The sequence below is a fragment of the Zootoca vivipara genome, chromosome 8 (assembly GCF_965207765.1).
Source record: "Zootoca vivipara chromosome 8, rZooViv2.hap1.1, whole genome shotgun sequence".
Classification (NCBI taxonomy): Eukaryota; Metazoa; Chordata; class Lepidosauria; order Squamata; family Lacertidae; genus Zootoca; species Zootoca vivipara.
This window is the reverse complement of record NC_142591.1, coordinates 50,416,013-50,435,077: the sequence shown is the minus strand read 5'-3', so window position 1 is coordinate 50,435,077 and position 19,065 is coordinate 50,416,013. Positions and strand designations below refer to the sequence as shown.

At 43.8% G+C, this 19,065-nt stretch overlaps 1 protein-coding gene across 4 annotated transcripts in view; it reads right to left on the bottom strand.

The window, feature by feature from the left end:
* The window catches only part of RP1 (RP1 axonemal microtubule associated), a 192,610-nt gene that overhangs the window by 48,888 nt on the left and 124,657 nt on the right, over positions 1-19,065 (bottom strand). For all 4 annotated transcript variants that reach the window (XM_035125531.3, XM_060277835.2, XM_035125532.3 and 1 more), the window contains 5 exons: positions 17,628-17,782; positions 16,536-16,749; positions 13,906-14,096; positions 9,111-9,321; positions 895-1,049 (listed from right to left, as the gene is read on the bottom strand). In XM_035125531.3, the coding sequence (XP_034981422.3) occupies positions 895-1,049; positions 9,111-9,321; positions 13,906-14,096; positions 16,536-16,749; positions 17,628-17,782 (926 nt within the window). The remainder of the gene's footprint in view (positions 1-894; positions 1,050-9,110; positions 9,322-13,905; positions 14,097-16,535; positions 16,750-17,627; positions 17,783-19,065) is intronic.

The following is a 19,065-nucleotide window of genomic DNA, read 5'->3' as shown; positions in this document are numbered from 1 at the left end:
CTACCTCACAGGATTGTTGTGTTGAAAGCATGGGGCGACAATGTTTACCACCTTGAGCTCTTTGAGCTGCTTGGAGGAAAGGTGGGATAGGAATGTAATAAATAAGGACTGCAACCTAATAGATATGCATTGTGATTTACAAAATACACATGATCTCAATCTGGGATTAAGCAGCACGAACTATAGACAAAATATGGGATTTACTTGCACGTGTCACTGATCCACCACACGATTGGTTCAAGAAGCTTGTGAGACCAGAAGCAGCTTGCTAAGTGGGGCAGAGTTGCTACTGCTTACCAGGAGGGAGAGGGAGATTGGAGATGTTGGTGCAGCGCAAACACACTGGCAGAGCCAATCAAGTGTTCCTACAGCTGTGTTTGCTCCATGCCAAACTCCCTGCCATCTTGCCCCTCCCCATAAGCAATAGCAACCCACCTGTTGGGAAGGTAGCATAGAGTCTCCGCCCCACACAGTGAGCAGTTTCTGCATAAAACATGTATGTTTAAAATGTTTACCTACCAACTCACTGAAGAGCAGAAATCACAATGGGTACAATTCAAGTTTTTTTTAATTCCCATTGATTTTGATGGGAGAATTATCAAACAAGTAATTTAGCTCTCTTCCACTAAAATCAGTGGGGCCTATAAGCACTTAACCACTTAACTTTGGCTGGATAATAATGCATAGCTGCCAAGTTATCCCTTTTTTAAGGGATTTTCCCTTATGCTGAATAGGCTTCCTCGTGAGAAAAGGGAAAACTTGGCAGCTATGTAATAATGTTACTTTACAATAGTGGGTTCCCGTATGAATATTCAGATTCTTTTTGAGGGAAAATACTCTGTGTACAATGTGAGAGATGTTTATGTCTGCACATTTGCTATGAATTAATTTTACCTCTCCTCTGCTGAAAGTGACTGGACCACTTTTTGAAGGATTAAGCCATCGTTTCCCAGAGTCTCCCCTGCCTCCTTGAATGCAAATATAAGCCTCTCCAGTGGCATCAGCATTCTTTTTGTCTCCGGTGTGTACATGGATGGAATATTCCACAACTGAAGTAAATAAATATATACATATCTCACTCTAATGAAAGAAATCTTTGAAACTGTTTGTCGCTGGCTATAAAGTAGGATTACTTGATTACTTACCAGGCTGCTCAGCTGTTGCAAAGTTTTATGGACAAGCCACTAGTCATACATTATTAACTAAAGGAAGGGACGAATCTCATTTTATGATTTGCTCTCTTATACTGTAAATATGCAGTTGTTCCAATATCTGGATGAAAAACCTATTTTGTCACCATTATTTCATTGACTGTATTGCTGTTTTTTCTAATCAGTACCCAGTTTATAGAATCAGAGCCCATTCATTCTGGTTACCACAAAATCAAATGCTAGAATAAAAAGTCTGTGTCAGTCCTAAACCTTCCAACATATACCAGACCAGGCAGGGAAAGCAAGAGGAGAAATGTTATGGGAGTCTCATTCAACTACATTTTACAAGATCAGAGATACATTCATGGAACTTATTCTGAGAGAGATCTGCTCATAAATGTAATTGGTCACAGGGACCTACATGTGTTTATTTCTTTTATATCCCAACACTTTCTACCACCATGGAGCTCAAAGCTGCATATAGGAAGTTCCTAGATAGTTTCACATCTAGACACTGACCAGATCCAGACCTTCTTAGCTGCACCAAATCTATGGCTTGTGGATCTCCCTAGGATCTTAGCTGAGGAGACAAGATATGTGTGATGTTATTCCTGTAAGCCTCTCCTTCCCATGCTCAGTTTGCAAATATGTGCAAGTAAAACCATATATCCTAATGACCCCACAGTCTCCATTTAGCTTCATTCCACAGAAACCAAACCCTGGAAAAGCATCTCTGGTGTCTCTCACCACTTGGAGATTGGGGTGCATGCAACAATATTCATGTATCGTGTGCTTGTCTGACTTGAAGAGTCCTCATGCTCTGCATTCTTCCCTAAACAGTTTTCTTCTCTTTATAAAACGTCACTGACATATCTACACACTGACGCCTTAGTACCCTAAAGTGACTTTGCTAATTAGCTGCTCTGGAGGGAAAATAACCTAATTAAATTTGCATAAAATATATGATTAACTTGCTCGTATGAAGCATCTCTGAAACCAAGAACAACCTGTTCTAACGAAAGGAGATAGTTGCTAGGGAAGTAGTAAGTTCCGCCTTTACTCTGTCCTCCCGAAATATATGGGTACTGCCCACTCACCCTCTGTCTGTTTTCAGAGATTCTTTACACAAAAACTTGAACAAACGTGATCAAGCTGATCTGAGCTGCAGTGTAAACTGCACACAGATCCTGGAACCATTCCTGCAGAGCTTCTGTGGCATTGCTTCGAATAGTTCTTTCCAAATCGGCAGATAAACGTTAAGGATTGAATCAGTTGACTGGCTCTAAGGAAGAGGAGTCAGACCCTCCCAAGACCTCTGGGGCAGCTGTTACAGTAAAGCATCCCAAGTTACCAAGCCCTTCAACATGATCCTCACGAGTGAGAAAAAAGTGAGTTATTTTTAAAAATTGGCACCAGAATTTGACCTTTTGGAGAAGACCTCTTGTGAAGCTAGGCTAGGCCTATAGCCTCACAATCCTGGGAAAGAGAAGAGGCAGAACTACCTCTTGCAGCCCATCTGTCTTCAGAGGAAAGGCAGGAGGATGGAAAACGTCTGTACTTTGCTCTGGAAGACTCAGATGAGAATTTGTTCTTTACCTAGTCAATCTGCTCTAAACAGGCCTCCCATTCTGAAGTCTGATGGCATGGCAAAGCCTGCCGGCCTGCCCATGAGGCAGGGTGAAACAACCGCCTCAGGTGGCAGAAGTAAAAAATGCAGTGCTCTGCCTGTCCCACTGCTGCTGCCATCACCTGTGAGATGGAGACATTCTGGCACATTGTTCTGCCACTGGGTCATTCCAGTGGCAGAAGGTGTGTGTGTGTGTGTGTGTGTGTGTGTGTGTGTGTGTGTGTGTGGTGGCAGCAGACGTAGAAGGGCAGGAGGCAGCAATTCTCATTTCGCCTCAGGTGATTAAACGGGGCAGGTCACCCCTGTGGCCTGGGATGTGGAAGGAAAGCAGAAGGACATTTTTGGGAGTCCCTGACTATTAAGTTTAAATGTTTAACACAGCATGCACACAAAAATACCATTCTGAGAACTGTATTTTTCAAAACCCTTCTCTGCAGAATGCAGGATAATCTTGTCCTCTAAGAGTGGAAGAAAATGGATAGCCAAACTTACAGACCACATTTCAATCATGGCTTTTTAAAACCTTTTGGTCGCAGTCACAGCAAGAGCCACATTTCCACTGAAACATTTTAGTGCAACACTCAAAATGTCATTTTTAAAGGACTATATTAAGCAGGCTGTGGCAACTGCTGCCTTCTCCTCACCTTTCTGTAGTACTATGGCTAATGTAGTTGGCTATGGCTAAAGTGGCTGCCTAATATGAACTGCTTTAAATATATGTAGCTGGCAAGGAGCTCATGTATAGGTGCTGAAAAGCACTCATCCAGCAAAGGTGAGCACTCATCCAGCAAAGGACAGCCTCCCCTTGCCTTACACTCTCTCTGACTGTAGGATTTTTATGACACGGTTTAAAAAAATGGCTGGGCCAGCATATCAACTGAACAGCAACTCTAGAATCACACAACAAGGCTATTCTCCACCAGGGAACAGCAAGCTGAAAATGGTGTTCTTATCTGTAAGATATAATATGCCTTAGGTAGGGGTTTTCCAGCTTTTTGACCTTACCCTACCAGCACCTAACATCCACTACTTTATGCCCGTCTTAAAAATGAAAGCATGCGGAGATTCTCAATGCCAGTTGTGTGTTGCTCAGTGCAAAGATCTATGAACTTGGTGGGTATGTATCTAACACTAGGATTAGAAGAAGACTAGGACAGTTCTGACCCCCCTATGAACAGAGCTATTGGAACTGAAACAGTGGGATAATAGCCTGAGATTTCCAAATCAGGTTGGGATAACTGGGAGGCTGGAATTAAGAAAAATCAGTGTTGGGCTGTCTCCACACTCCCATTTACTGACCCCCACCCCCACCCCCTTAAAAACCTACAATAATATTACTGTTTGATGCATCATTTCTTGAACCATGTTGAACACCAATTCAAGTCATTAAATTCAAGGGATCCCTGACCATTAGGTCCAGTCGCGGACGACACTGGGGTTGCGGTGCTCATCTTGCTTTATTGGCCGAGGGAACCAGCGTACAGCTTCCGGGTCATGTGGCCAGCATGACTAAGCCGCTTCTGGCGAACCAGAACAGTGCATGGAAACACTGTTTACCTTCCCGCCGCAGTGGTACCTATTTATCTACTTGCACTTTGATGTGCTTTTGAACTGCTAGGTTGGCAGGACCGGGACCAAACAATGGGAACTCACCCCGTCGCGGGGATTCGAACCGCCAACCTTCTGATCGGCAAGCCCTAAGCTCTGTGGTTTAATCCACAGCGCCACCCGTGTCCCTGAAGCCACAGTGCCACCTGCGTCATTAAACTGGTCCTAATCTGTCTCTAGCCAAGGTGTGAACACCTTGACTTAGGTTAAAGACATTCACACCCCATCAGTAGTAGCCCCTGGTGTGTACACAGTCAGATGAATCAGGCCCTAATCAAACTGGGCATGTGAATTGTAGTTGTTTAACCAACTAAAACTCATTTGATTAAACAATTAACTAATTGGTTAAAGACTGCATAATTTAAATGAGTGACAACAGCGAGTTATATCCAACATAGCACCATGTGAGCATTCTGTCACCGGCACAGAGAAGGCCCTACTGCTGCTTTTGGCAACTGATCTAATCTAAGTCTGTCTATTACTATACCAAATTTTTTATACAGCTGCACTTTAGTGTGATTCCTGCTCTTTTCAACATGAGCTGCATATAATGAAGTTCCCATTAGATTGCACCCTTGGCAACTAGAAATGTATGATTTCCCGTTATAGAAGCAAAAGGTCTACTACCTGTCATTTATCAGGGGGAAGTCAGATAATGTGATGCTCAATAGTTCTGATTCCATGCACGCATGCTGGAGCACACATTTCAGAAGATTTACATGCACAAAATATTAAAAGTCACACTGTAAATCCAGTGCCAAATTTCAGTGGGTGCCTTCATCAGCTTATTTATTTGCAACTGGGTGTGAGGAAGCAAAACAAAATAGTGGCAAAGGACTTGAGATTTGTCACCAGGTCTTGCTCAGTTTTGAGGGATTTATGTTTAAATTCCAACCCCCACTTCTCCTGTCACATTTATTTTTCACTGACAGCAGGAAAACTGGAGGCTTGGTTTTTTTATTTGATAGTACAGAATAAATGGAAACTTTGGCCTCATCTGCACTGCACATTTAAAGCAGCACCATGTCAGTTTAAACAGCCATGGCTTCCAGCAAAAAATCATGGAACTTTAGTTTGCTAAGGGTGCTGAGAATTGTTAGGAGATCCCTAGTTTCTTCACAGAGCTGCAGTTCCCAGAGTGGTTTAACAGTCAATCCCTCTTTCCCAGGGAACTATGGGGATTGTCGCTTTCTGAGGGAAATAGGGGTCCCCTAACAACTCTCAGCACCCTTAACAAACTACAGATTCCAGGATTCTTTGGCGAAAGCCTTGACTGTTTAAATTGGCATGATGCTGCTTTAAATATACAGTGCAGACGAGAACTTTATTTCAAACTAAGTTACTGCTGGGTTTACCTCCCCTTACCTCCCAGCATAGATGTCAGAGATGCTTATGCTGCTACTCTAGAGTAACGACTCCTCACAGCATAGTCCTTTCAGGCTTTTATTAAGTGCTGATTATTTACAGTGCTCAGAGCGATCTATATACATGTTGTCTGTCAGGTATCAGTACCTCCGAATGGAGGCTGGCGCGTTTTCCTCCAGCAAAGAAGCTTGGGGAGACCCAGCCTCTTCCCCCCGACGTTTCTTGCGCAATTCTGGGGTCGGCGGGACTGGCCTTCCCCCCTTGCTCCCCCCTTCCTGTCCCACCTTGGTCAATGGCTCCGCTACCTTGCCTGAGCCTCGGACACCACTTCCTGATTCTCCGCTGGAGGCAGAACTCTCCCTGCTTTCCCCAGCGCTTGGGGATGGGCTGGAACTTAAGATGGGAGGGACTTCCTGGTATCCCCTGTCCCTCACAATAGACCTCCACCCCCCCCCCTTTTTATTTAAAAATATATGTTCATGGTAAAGCATTTCAAAATGGAGGGAATCTGGAATTTGCATAGGCACAAGAGAAAAAGGCCAGGAGAAATGGTCTAGTGTGGTTTACGATTTCAGATCTAAGCACATGCATAGCACAATAAAAGCATGTGTCCACTCAGAAAGCCCCACTGAATTCAGTGAGGTTTATTTCACGGCCAGCGTGTAAGAACTGAAGACTTAGTAGATGTCAGTCTCACAAAACTTGAGGGGATTTACTTCCGAGTAATATGTTTAGGATCACTCTGTAAAACTGATTATGGAAAACACTGTGAGAAGGAATAATTAGGAATGATAACAGATGACAGATAGGGGGGGGAGGGTAATAAAAAAACCCGCTTGATTCATTTCAAAACTTTTCCTACAGCTCCTATTATAAGCCTCTGCTATTCATATCGAGTAATACATAATAAAAAGGGATGAATTTAGATATTGTGACATTTCATGAAGTCATTCTTTAATAAGTCTGAGGTATATGTATAGAAAGGATTGTATCATGATTGAAGTAAGGATTTTAAAGGCCAACTTTGCATCGAAATGTGAGAGACTCTGGCACATGAGAGACGTATTGCTAATAATGACGGGCACCAAGAAAAGATATTCTGGTTAACTGTACTGTACTTAGCTTATTTTTAATGCATTTACTTTGAAACAGAGTATCAGCAGAAATTATTGTGGAAAGAAAGATGGTTATTTTAAATGACATCTTTCTCCCACTGAGCTGTGCCTTTCTTAATTTGATGGTGGTGGTGGGTGTCTTCTTTATGTCTTTCCCTCATCATTGTTGAAAAAATTAAGCCATGTTCCCATTAAAACAGACATGCACTCAAGAGAACCTAGCATTTCGTAACTCAAGAGAACCTAGCATTTCGTAACTCAAGAGAACCTAGCATTTCGTAACAGTTTATTTGTTTCTATTCTACTATACAGTATTTATTTTCTCACATTTATACCCTACTTTTCCTTCTAAGGTGCTGTGCATGGTTTCACACTCGATTTTATCATCACAACAACCCCCCTGTGAGGTGGGTTAAGGCTGAGAGATTGTGGCTTTGCCCAAGGTCACTCTGCAAGCTTCGTGCCTGAGCAGGGATTTAAACCGTACTATCTCAGGCCCTTGTCCAACACTCTAACCACTATGCTGCAACTCTTCATTGTAATACAGAGAAAACAAAGGAAGCAGGAAGAAACAGCATGGTGAGCAAAAAGCAAGTTTCTTCATATGACCATCACTTCAAGTATATTATGCCATTACTGTATTTAAATGGAGATATTCCAGACACTAGAATCCAGAGTAAAAGATAGTTCTGTGCTTGATGTAAAGGCAGATCAACATATCATTTGAAAAAACAAACAAACTTAATCTGGAATACATATTGCAAAGTTTGCTTTTGAGATATGAAGCCAGGTCTCTCAATAATTTGGCCAATTAAGTGGTATATTAAAAATTATTATGATGAAATGATCTTCATCTGTGGTTACTTAGAGGGTGGCTCCTCCTGTGTTTGATGACTCCCTACTAAGTATACATAATAATAATAATAATAATTTATTATTCATACCCTGCCCATCTGGCTGGGTTTCCCCAAGATGCTACCTAGTTTTATTAGACATTGGGCAGCGTGCAGAGGCTTTCTCACATCCTCCTTTCAGCCACAGATCATTGCCTACCTCCAGCTTCTACTGCATGTGTCAGAAATAGTAGTTTGTGGGGACGCAGTTGTGTGTACATGCATTTAGGGGAGGAGATGGGCAGACAGCAGATATTCCCTTCCCCTTGTGCTTTCTGCTTGTTTAAGGGGCGTTCTTAAATCATGCTAAAATTCTGTGGAAAAGGACTGGCACCCCATTCTAAACACATTTGCTCACAAGTCCTAATATTCAAGAGAGATGGCATCAGACATCCTAGATCACATTTTAGAACAGGGTGGACCAACATGCAGCCCACATACAGCCAGCCCATGAGGCCTTTTTTTGGAGGCCCTTGCCTAGTACCAAAGCTGCAACGAACAGGAAGAGACAACATGAAAGCCTTGCCCTGGTTTGTGACCACCGCAGGACCGGTCACCTCTCTCAGCTGCAGCTGAGAATTCTCTTTGGGGGTGGGATGCAGAGAGAGAAAGAGGGATGGGAGAGGGGGGGAATGAAAGGACAAGAGCAAGATGTGCTTTCTCCAGCCAAGCCAGCATTGGGTTTTTTGGAGTAGTGGGGGCAGGCATTTTGAGAGGATCCCTAACTGGACCTAGAGACAGTGAGTGCACACATGAATGAGAGAGTGTGCGTTGCATGTTTTCTCAGCAGCAGTGCTGGAAGCTGGAGCGGAAAAAGAGGAGAGAAGGGGGGAAAGGGGAGAGAAGCATAGTTGTGTGTGTGTATATGTGTAACATATGTTAAATCTATTAGTTGTGTGTTTAATTATATATATTTAATTAAATATATCAATTGTGTATATTAAATAATATCAACTACATTGCAAACATTTTAATTTATAGTGTGGAAATTTAATTCAGTCTGTGGCCCCAGGTTCTTTGTGAAAGAACTACTGCAGTCCACTTCATCTGAGAGGTTGAACCGTCCTGTCCTAGAACATGTGCAAAGGATTGCAGCATTTGCTTTGGTTGTAACCCCATGCACACAGTGGTATTTATTTCCTTGAGAACAGGCATAGCATTGTTCTCCTAGTTCCAAATAGCAGACTATTTTTGGAGATGAAAGAATAGATGCTCTGGAAAAAAAAGCACTTCCAACCGTCACTTTACAATAAGGTCAAAATCATTCTCTTGGAAGGTTGCACCAACAACAGCTGCACAGGGGCATCCAAGGTCTTCAGCCTCTGTAAAATAAAAAGCAGATTTCTCTTACCAGGAAAGGGATCCTGCTCGGAACACAATGCTGGTAGTTCAACACATGTCTCTTCATTGGGTTTGAACCAACAGTCAAAATTTAGCCACATCTCTTGGTTGGTGCCTGTATGTTTCATATGCAGGATGGCTAAATGCCAAGACTCCTTTAGCAGAGCATGTGGACCAGATACTTGAATTTTGTAAAGGGAGCCAATGTTTGCCAGTTCAGCCTACATGAAAGGGAAAACAAACAATAACCAAAACTTGCCTTTTGGATCAGCATAAAATAATTATTTGCCTGTCAGCTGTCTTTGATGTCTTAATGGTTTCAACCACTAACACAGCAAAATGTCCCCCTACTGGCAGAGCAGTGGTGCCCCCACCACATCCCCCCCACAGTCCTGCTCCTCATGGTGGCTGTGTGGAAAGTGGGGGTGGGACAATCAGGCCCAGATTGGGCCTAATGGCATTGTCCAATGACAGTGAGGCCAGCACAAGATCCAATGGATCCCAGCTCAGCCCTTCCCTGTGTCCAGAACACAGTTTCAGGGCTTTCTCCAGGTAGCTGTTGGTTGGGTGCCCTGATGCCAGCAGTCCCATATGTTTCATAGGTGGAAGGGGGAGTGTTGTGACACTTAGGTCACTCCATTGGCAGTGGCTGGAAGGAAGCTGGCAAAGCCAGCAGAGCTAAGTGGAGAGACATTTCCACTTAGTTCAACCCTCCACCTCCTAGCCCAGCCTCACACTGTGTATGGATTGCTTTGCTCTATAAGAGCAACACATCAACATCATAGTACAGATAGGATTTAAAAATAATTATCAGCCTTTAAAATAATTACAAATGTCCTGGTTAATCTTTCTATGCACAATATCGTTACAAAGGTTGGGTGCCACCCTCACTCTCTGCTGAGTGGTGGAAAGATTCCAGGGGGTTCCAGGCACTCACAGGGTGTCAGTTTCTTTGGAGAACTGAGACATGGCAGAGACTGTCGTAGCTTCAAGAAATATGGTTTGTTCACCTATTTAAACCTTCAGGCTGCACAGAGGGAGTGCAGATCTTACAGCATGGTCATTTCAAGATGGCCTTGTCCCCCACAGTAGTACAGCCCTAGAGTCAAATGGATCTCTTCAGCCAGCCTTCACTCAGCCTACCCAAGATGGATCTCTGTTTCATTCTCTCCCTTCTTCCCAGCAAAACTTGCTAAAAACACTCTTTTCCTGTCACCTCAAACACACACCCCATCACCTTGGCAACCTCTGTCTGTCCAGGCCCAATAATTCCTTTTCAGTCAGGCCATCAATACCTTTTGTCATGTTAATGCCTCTACCCCAGGTGAAGGAGGTCCTGGCTTTGAAAGGAAGCTTTGCCTGTATTTTTCCAGTGGCCTACAATCTTCCCTACAATACTCCAAAATAATCAAAATCCTACCATTTTTTAATTTCTAGGGTTTAGGTGGGTCCCCCCAAATCTATAACATTATTATTCACATGGACTGTTGTGAACAGAGGATGAGATTTTCATCTAAATTAGATAAACAATAGAAAACTGAGAGTCCCTTCGTGCATCACATTTTTTTACACCTCCTAAGATGTTTTTACATTCTGCTGAAAAATATACAGCATAATTTCAACAAGCACATATTTGCAAATAAATACTGGTATCACACATGCACATGAATAAGGAACTCAAGAGCAATTCCCTGCTGTATATACATATAATATGTGGGAGAGAAAACTTCATCTTTGCTTTCATAATCGTTTGTGGGATTCTAAACAATGTTTTCATTTTAACTTAACACCAGGAAAATTAAAAGCTATCGGTCCTTTAATTTATAATCTACTATTCAGACCCCTGTAAATGCAGCACTTTGCTGTGCTGTTTTTATGAGAGGCAATCTAGCTGCACTGATATTAGCAAGGATTCAAGTACTATTTTCATTCCTATCAGACTTTTATGGAGGAAACATCTTTCCAGGGTGAACAGTAAGCAAAGTAGCCGAGATCAGCAGGGTCAATGTCAGCCCCCAACATACCTGAGCAACTGCTATCTCAATGGGCCCATCATTGTCCTAGCCCAGGGGTGTCAAACTCAAATTCATCGAGGGCCGCATCAGCAGTTTGGTCACCCTCAAAGGGCCGGTTGTGTCTGTAGGACTATGTGTCCACTCTTTAATATCATAAATTATTGTCACTGCATTCAATTATTACTGTTTTTTGTAATAATGTAAGCTCATTCCCACCCCCACGCGGATCACATTCCTGCGTCATGGCGCGTGTGTGGGAGGGGATGTAAAAGAGGGAAATTTGAACAAAAGGTGGGGATCGACGGCTTCCGGGGGGGGGGGGGCTCAACTAAACCTTCGGCAGGAAGGAGAAAGCCACTGCTGGTATTAAAAACCTGCAGATGGAAAGAGGGCTTCCCTCTCCCGCCCTGTGCACACCCAAACCCCGCTAGGCAGGATGCCACACGCTGCAACCCACCCCATGCTTTGGAGAGGGGCAGGAACATGCGGTGCAGCGCCAACTCCCTGCTTTGCTTTTGCATCCTCCCTCCTCAGCACCAGAGTCCCTTCCCCTCGTGCTGAGGGAGGGCAGCGGATTTCCCGAGGAGGAAGGCGGCGGCAGCCCCAGCGGACGTGCATCTTCGCCTCAGAGCTGCTCTTCCCCCCCCCCACCCACACTGTTGTCGTCTTCGCCGCCGCCTCTCCCTACCGGGACTGCAGGCAGAGGAGGCTTGAAAACCTCCCCCCCCCAAATCCCCTCCCACCTACTCAAACTGCGAGGCGACTCCATCTGGAGCCCTACATCACGAGGGGCTGAGAGGAGGCGGCGGCAGAGCGGGAAGAGCAGGAACCCGTGCCGCCGCCGCCTCCCTCCCAGCCGCCCCCTGGGGAGCAGCTCCGCCGGAACTGAGAAGCCAAAGGGCGGCTCGGGGGTGGGGGACGGAGCAAAAGCCAGGCACCCTCCCGAGTGTCTAGGAGGAGAAAACGGGGGAAGAGGGAAGAGAAACCCGGCTCCATCAAGAGAGCGACTGTTGCGCTTCGCCTACTTCCCCCTCAGGCTCACTCCGCGTCCCTTTCGCCCGCTCGCTCGCCCAACTCCCGGATGCAGCTGAGGAGAGGAAGGGAAGCGGCGGGCGGCGGCTCCCCAGTGCTGCCTCACTCGCTCTCGGAGACAACAGCAAAGCCCGCCAAAAAAAATTCCAGCGCTGCTCCGTCCCGGCAACAACTTTGCCGGCGGCGCCTGTAGGGCTTTCCTACCTCCTCGGCGGGCTTCCTCCTCCTCCTCCTGCATCTCACTTCCCCGTCTGGCCGCTGTGTCACCGCCTCCCTCAGCCTCATTCAAAATTGAAATTCCCTGGCCAAGGCCGTCAGGGCGGCTCCAGCGCCCTGGCCTCCGCCTGCAGCCCCGCCCCCGGTTTTGACCCTTGGCCAATCGCAGGCTCCAGAACTACTGTCAGCGGCTATTGTCGGCGGCGGCTATGCGGGCCACATGACGAGGTCTGGCGGGCCGGATTAGGCCCCCGGGCCTTGTGTTTGACACCCGTGTCCTAGCCAGAAACCATCAGATAGCTAGGTCTACTAACCACCATTTAACTTTCCCATGATGCTCCCAACAGGGCATCATTCTGAGGTGCTGTGAGAAATTAGTAGGGACACTAGATCCAGCTGCTTGAATTGCTGCTGCTACCACTTGCTGCCAGCTAAGGCTTTCCAAGGCCCTTTCAAACCTGGAGGGAAGTTCACTAAAGAAAAAGCTGAGGACACATATTGACAATTCACCAGTGCTTGGCATGTGTGCAAATGTGTCCCAGGTTGTGAAAAGCAAGTATAGTTTCACTTAAAATGTGTCATAGTTTCTTCCAGTGGCACATTACTGCCCCTGCAAAATTGCTGAGATCATGGTAGCAGTTGGATGGGCATGTCCCCCAAAAGGTGGTGGCGCCTGCCCTGTGGAACGCCCTGCCAACAGATGTCAAAAAGGAAAACAACTACCAGACTTTTAGAAGACATCTGAAGGCAGCCCTGTTCAGGGAGGCTTTTAATGTTTAATAGATTTTTGTGTTTTATTCTTCTGTTAGAAGCCGCCCAGAGTGGCTGGGGAGACCCGGCCAGATGGGCGGGGTATAAATAATAAATTATTATTATTATTATTATTATTATTATTATTATTATTATTATTATTATTAAAGGAATTGTTTCAAGATTCGACAGTTGCCAGTTTTTTTCTGGACCCAATTCAAGGCGCTCATGCTATTGTTTAAAGCCCTAAACAAGTCAGGTTCCAAGTACCTGAAAGACCGTCCCCTAGAGGCTACCCTCAGGTGCTAAGATCAGTGAAGGGTGCCCTCTTGGTTGTTCTACTGTTTGCAGAAGGTGGGAAGGGAGAGTTGTGGCCCAAGAGGTGGCATTCTCAGTAGCAGCCCCTAAGTTGGAAAACTGGCATCTTCAGTACATATGCTTTTGATACTTGAGATGTATATTTTTTAGGACCCACCTTATTGTTTTTAATTTTAAGTTGCTTTAAAATGCTTTTGATATTGTATAATATTGTATTTTAATATAAATATTGTGTTTCAATTACTGCAGCCTGCTCTGGGACATAAGGGTAAACAGTGGGTAATAAATTGTTGTTGTTGTTGTAGTAGTAATACATAGAATGAGTTCATTGGTCCTTGGGTCATCTCACAGCTTTAAAATGACACACACGTGTACACATGGTATAGCCCCCAAATCATCTACTCTAAGCAATGTCTTTAGCCTTTGTATTTTTGTTTCTTGTAAAAAAAGGAAAGGAAAGGAATACTTGATTACTTTGATTTCTGTTGCCATTCCTGAAAACTGATGTGACAGCTTTTTGCAGTCTTGGTCTCCGTAGAAAATGAAAGTCAGGTTTACAGGTTCAGTTTCAGTGTTCATATCAGACCCAATGATATCCATTATCCATAAACCAGAGGACTTTTTGTTGATTTGAGGATCTTTTGCGCAATAGATCAGTCTTTTACCTTAAAAGGGAGTAATGACAAAATCAGTAATCATATATAAATGGATCCAGTTTGGGTGGTAAACAAAAGGCGTGATCACTCACTTTAAGTTCTACATATTTCAATTGGAGAATTTATATATGTATTTAACTTTTAAAACTTCAACAACTCTGCCCCCTCCAAAAAGCTCAACAACCCTACTTAAATGTACTTAAGATTGGCTAAATTTTCTCCAGTGCTATATTGCTTTGCTACAACCATGACAACAGTAGTATTGCACTTATAGGTAAAGGTAAAGGGACCCCTGACCATTAGGTCCAGTCGCGACCGACTCTGGGGTTGCGACACTCATCTTGCGTTATTGGCTAAGGGAGCCGCTGTACAGCTTCCAGGTCATGTGGCCAGCATGACAAAGCTGCTTCTGGTGAACCAGAGCAGCACACAGAAACGCCGTTTACCTTCCCGCTTGGAGTGGTACCTATTTATCTACTTGCACTTTGATGTGCTTTTGAACTGCTAGGTGGGCAGGAGCTGGGACTGAGCAATGGGCACTCACCCTGTCGCGGGGATTCAAACCGCCGACCTTCTGATCGGCAAGCCCTAGGCTCTGTGGTTTAACCCACAGCGCCACCCGCATCCCTATTGCACCTATAGAGTTGCTCTTTAATAATTTAATACTATATAATGTTTTCCCTCATAATTTTAAATCACAGATATAGAGTCCTTTTAAACTAATAATAACATTTGTGTTTCACTGCCCATTCTGAAGTTAATTATTAAGGAACAGACAGCATCCTTCAGAGTCTTAATTAATCGTTCTCATAGAAAACACCAATGCTCTGCAAGTTCCACTATATCATCCACAAATACTTTTTAGTGTGAGAAACAATGACAGGTGGAGATAACAAATGGCTTCAACAAAATACTCTTGCAATCAGGCCATAAATAGGAACATGCTGTGTGATAGTGACAAGTGAACATATAATAAAGCCTAATCTGCTCAAGATCCTAGCACAGCAGGGTTGAATATTTGGTTTCTCTCTGCTATATTTGCTCCATTAACCCTGCAATAATAATATCTATTAATGTATTTTTGTTGTTCCTCGCAGGAGGGTTCCTGTGACTTTAACAGTTGCACAAGGCAGGAATTCAACAGGTGATACTTTTCTTGGCTCAGGCGTGTAGCTGTGGATCAAATGTCACCCACTTAATTTGTTAATGAGACACCTTTGACTCTGTAGTCCCATCTTTAGTTGAATGTAAGCTTTCTTTTTGGCAGGGAGGGCAAAGCATGGAGCCAGACTGGGCTCCCCTTTGATGTCATTCTGTTCAAGGAGGCAAGGCGAGCAGCCACTTAACAAAAGCTCTTACCTTGCCCAAGGAAGAGGTCAGATTTTGCATGTAACCTTTCCCCTTAAAAGTACAAATGCTTATTTTTTATTTGGTCATCTTGAGAAATCATCATTATAACTGGGCAACTAATAAATCCCATATAGATGAATTTGTATGGTTCCAGATTCAAAAGCCCACAAGCTGCAAACTGCCAAATACTAGTTACTAATGCATTTTGTCTACCAAAACTGTTAGCTATTAAATTTCACTGTATTGAATATTTAAAATAATTTCTGCTAAAAAACAAAATACCATTGCATGGCAGCTATTGGATGGTGCAATAAAAAAAATGCTTTTCTGTGCCAGCTATCAAATACAGTGGTTTTCAAACACAGTTCTGACTGGTGGGCAAAAAATAGCTTGTCTAACAATTGATCTTCCTCTTCAATGTGCAGCCATTCCAGAAGATCCAGTGTGTTTTTGGACTATCCTCTCTGTTTGCCCTGTGTAATAGCAGACCCCAAAGTGTTCCAAGTGAAATGAATATACCGTATGCTTTGGGGCATCCCTAAATTTTCTGCAGCACTCATTGTTATAGGAAGTGCTATTGAAGAAATGGGACCCAGGTGGCACTGTGGTTAAACCACTGAGCCTAGGGCTTGCTGATCAGAAGGTCGGCGGTTCGAATCCCTGTGAAGGGGTGAGCTCCCATTGCTTGGTCCCAGCTCCTGCCAACCTAGCAGTTCGAAAGCACATAAAAATTGCAAGTAGATAAATAGGAACCGCTACAGCGGGAAGGTAAACGGCATTTCCATGTGCTGTTCTGGTTTGCCAGAAGCGGCTTTGTCATGCTGGCCACATGACCTGGAAGCTATACGCCAGCTCCCTCAGCCAATAATGCGAGATGAGTGCGCAATCCCAGAGTCGGTCACGTCTGGACCTAATGGTCAGGGGTCCCTTTACCTTTATTGAAGAAATAAACTCTGCTGTTTCAGTTCTTTAAAATGATAATAAGAATAGCTACAAATCACTGGCAAAAAGCAATTGTCAGCTGTCAAACTGAAACATGGTATATATAATTACCTGGTGCTATTGGTGAAGACAGAAGGAACTTATAGAACAACCTACCTATTGTTTCAATCTCACACACAGTGTCACAGATTCCCAGGTGAGTATCCAGCCAATTCCAACATGGGAAGACCCATTCTTTATCTGAGTTCTCAGACTTCTTAACTGTTACCATCTTCAAGTATATTCCAGCTCCATATCCTTCTCCATCATGTCCTATAACTACCTTTTTCAAATGGCTCAAGGCAACGGCCTCCACTAAGAAGGAATCCACCTGAAGAAGAGTTACTTTTTAATTTACAAATATTAAGTAATCAAGTCTAGATATAACAGTTTGGGGTGTGTGTGTGGAATTTGTATATAGAACAAGATCTGGATGTCATGCCTGACTATTGAATCTTTAACCACTTCAAGTTATTTTCCAGACTGAAGCACATTGACTACTTAGTGAATACCATTTAATAATTACATTAAACTCCATCATGTTTCTCATACTCAGGAAATTCCCCATCCACAACATGGTCCCTTCCAGATCTTGCTGGGCTGCAACTTCCAACATCTCTGGCCACTGGCCTTGCTGACTAGAACTGATGAGTGGTGTGTGTGTGTGTGTGTGTGCGCGTGTGTCCTTGGCTCCTCTGTGTTTCAATTCAGGACAGTTAAAATTAAAAGTTCCAGAGAGAGTAAGTCTTTCTTCTCCTGCAGCACTATTTTTGGATACTTCAGCTTCAGCTGACTATTTTTTTTAAAAGAAGAGTCCCTCGCTGGCTGGGACACACAATTGCTATGCAATACCACTTTTAGAATGTTCATCCGATCCAATTATAATAAAGGAGGGGGAAAGAACTGAGACTTCTCATCTCTCAGTAGCTATTCTTTCTTAAAGCAACAAATCTACTTGCTACCACTATGTAGCAAAGTGATAACTGTTACTGCCACACCTTTATACAATACCTTATGTAACTGTGATATACTGTTACATTTGAAAAAAAAATGTATGGGAGAATAAAATGAAACTGGAAACAGCGTAGTTACATGTAAACAATGAGGTTCATAATATTTACAAACCACTTTGTAATCAGGTTTTTTGTACCTTCTCCATTTCATTGCATTAAATGAGGGTTTGGGTGTTATTGTTTCTTGCTATGTTACCTTATTCCTTGTAAACTGTTCTCCTGCAGTGAAAGAGCGTTGCAGTTTCCTGATACCTGTGTCACCTCTGTCGCCATAAAGTATTACGTAAAGGTTTGCAAAGGTTTCTGCTCCCCATAAATCTCCAGTGTGTACAGAAACAATATATTTATGCACTGAGAAAAAGGAACAATAGGAGAACAGCATTCAATAATACACTATTGCTTCAAAACTACAAAATTACATACAGAGAGAGACATTGTATTTCAGTGCTGCCACCTGCCACAACAAAGTAAAATATCCCAATAAAGTACAGTCAAACCTCGGTTGACACCTACCTCTGTTTGCGACCACTTCGGCGAGCGACTGCCGCGGACCCAGAAGTATTTACATCCGGGTTCCGCAGTGTTGGATGCGCAGATGCGATCTGTGCAGCGTGTGTATGTGCAGAAGTGCTCTATCGGTACTTCGCGCACGCACAGAAGCGTGCCTTTGGCGAGCGACTGCCTCCGCGGAACGGACTGCGGTCACAAACCGAGGTACCACTGTAGATATCAATTATATATCTACTGCCTTTTTCACTAGAATATATAGCAATCATGATTATATAAGGCCAATATGGTATGGCATGGATTGGATCAGGCACAAAAGTAGGTTGAGGTATAGACGCATAAAGGCTTAAGGTTCTTAAGGGCAGTGGCAGAGCTTCATGCTCCGGCACCAGGGGGCAGAGAGCAAGTGGGGCGGGGCTGGCGCGATGGCACCTTACTGGGATTGCGCTGCTGCACTCCTCCCAAACTTCTCTTCCTCCGCCAGTGCTTAAGGGGACAGCTAGCTGAACTTAACTGTTCCAGGAAGGAAAAGCCAAAGTGACAAAACCAGCCTATTTAACCAGTGAACCTGAACTAAATGCCCCCATGCCAGTGACACAATGTGGAGTAGGTGAGAAAACTGACCCACCAGTGCCAAATTCCAACTCAGCGCTAAAAAGTGACTAACAAGTCAGACTATGAACATGGGGTGTGGAGAAGTGCCACCAACAAAGGAGAAAAGAGGCATAGCCAGAGCTTAAATAAGATCCACTCTCCTGCCCCCTCAGGCCACAACTATGTCCCACAGCCCAATATATCAGACTGCTAGGGAAAAGGAAAACAGTTTTGTTTTGTTTTTTGCATAGGTGATAGAAGAAGTGGGTGAGGGGTTTGAGGGTCTTAGAGGGAGAATAAGTTAAAGCTGTATTCATATTTTAAACATAAGCAAGAGTCAAATTCTGAGGCTTGCTCCCAAACCAGGAAATATAAGTCTTCACAACATTTCTATTTATAATTGCACGTAACTTAATTACAGCCCATACATTTTACTTGTGTTTGCACTTGGAAATGTAGGTAGCATTCTGAGAAATAAAGCAATCCTTTTTAAAAACTATTATTACACAAGGAAATCATTCCTAATAATCACT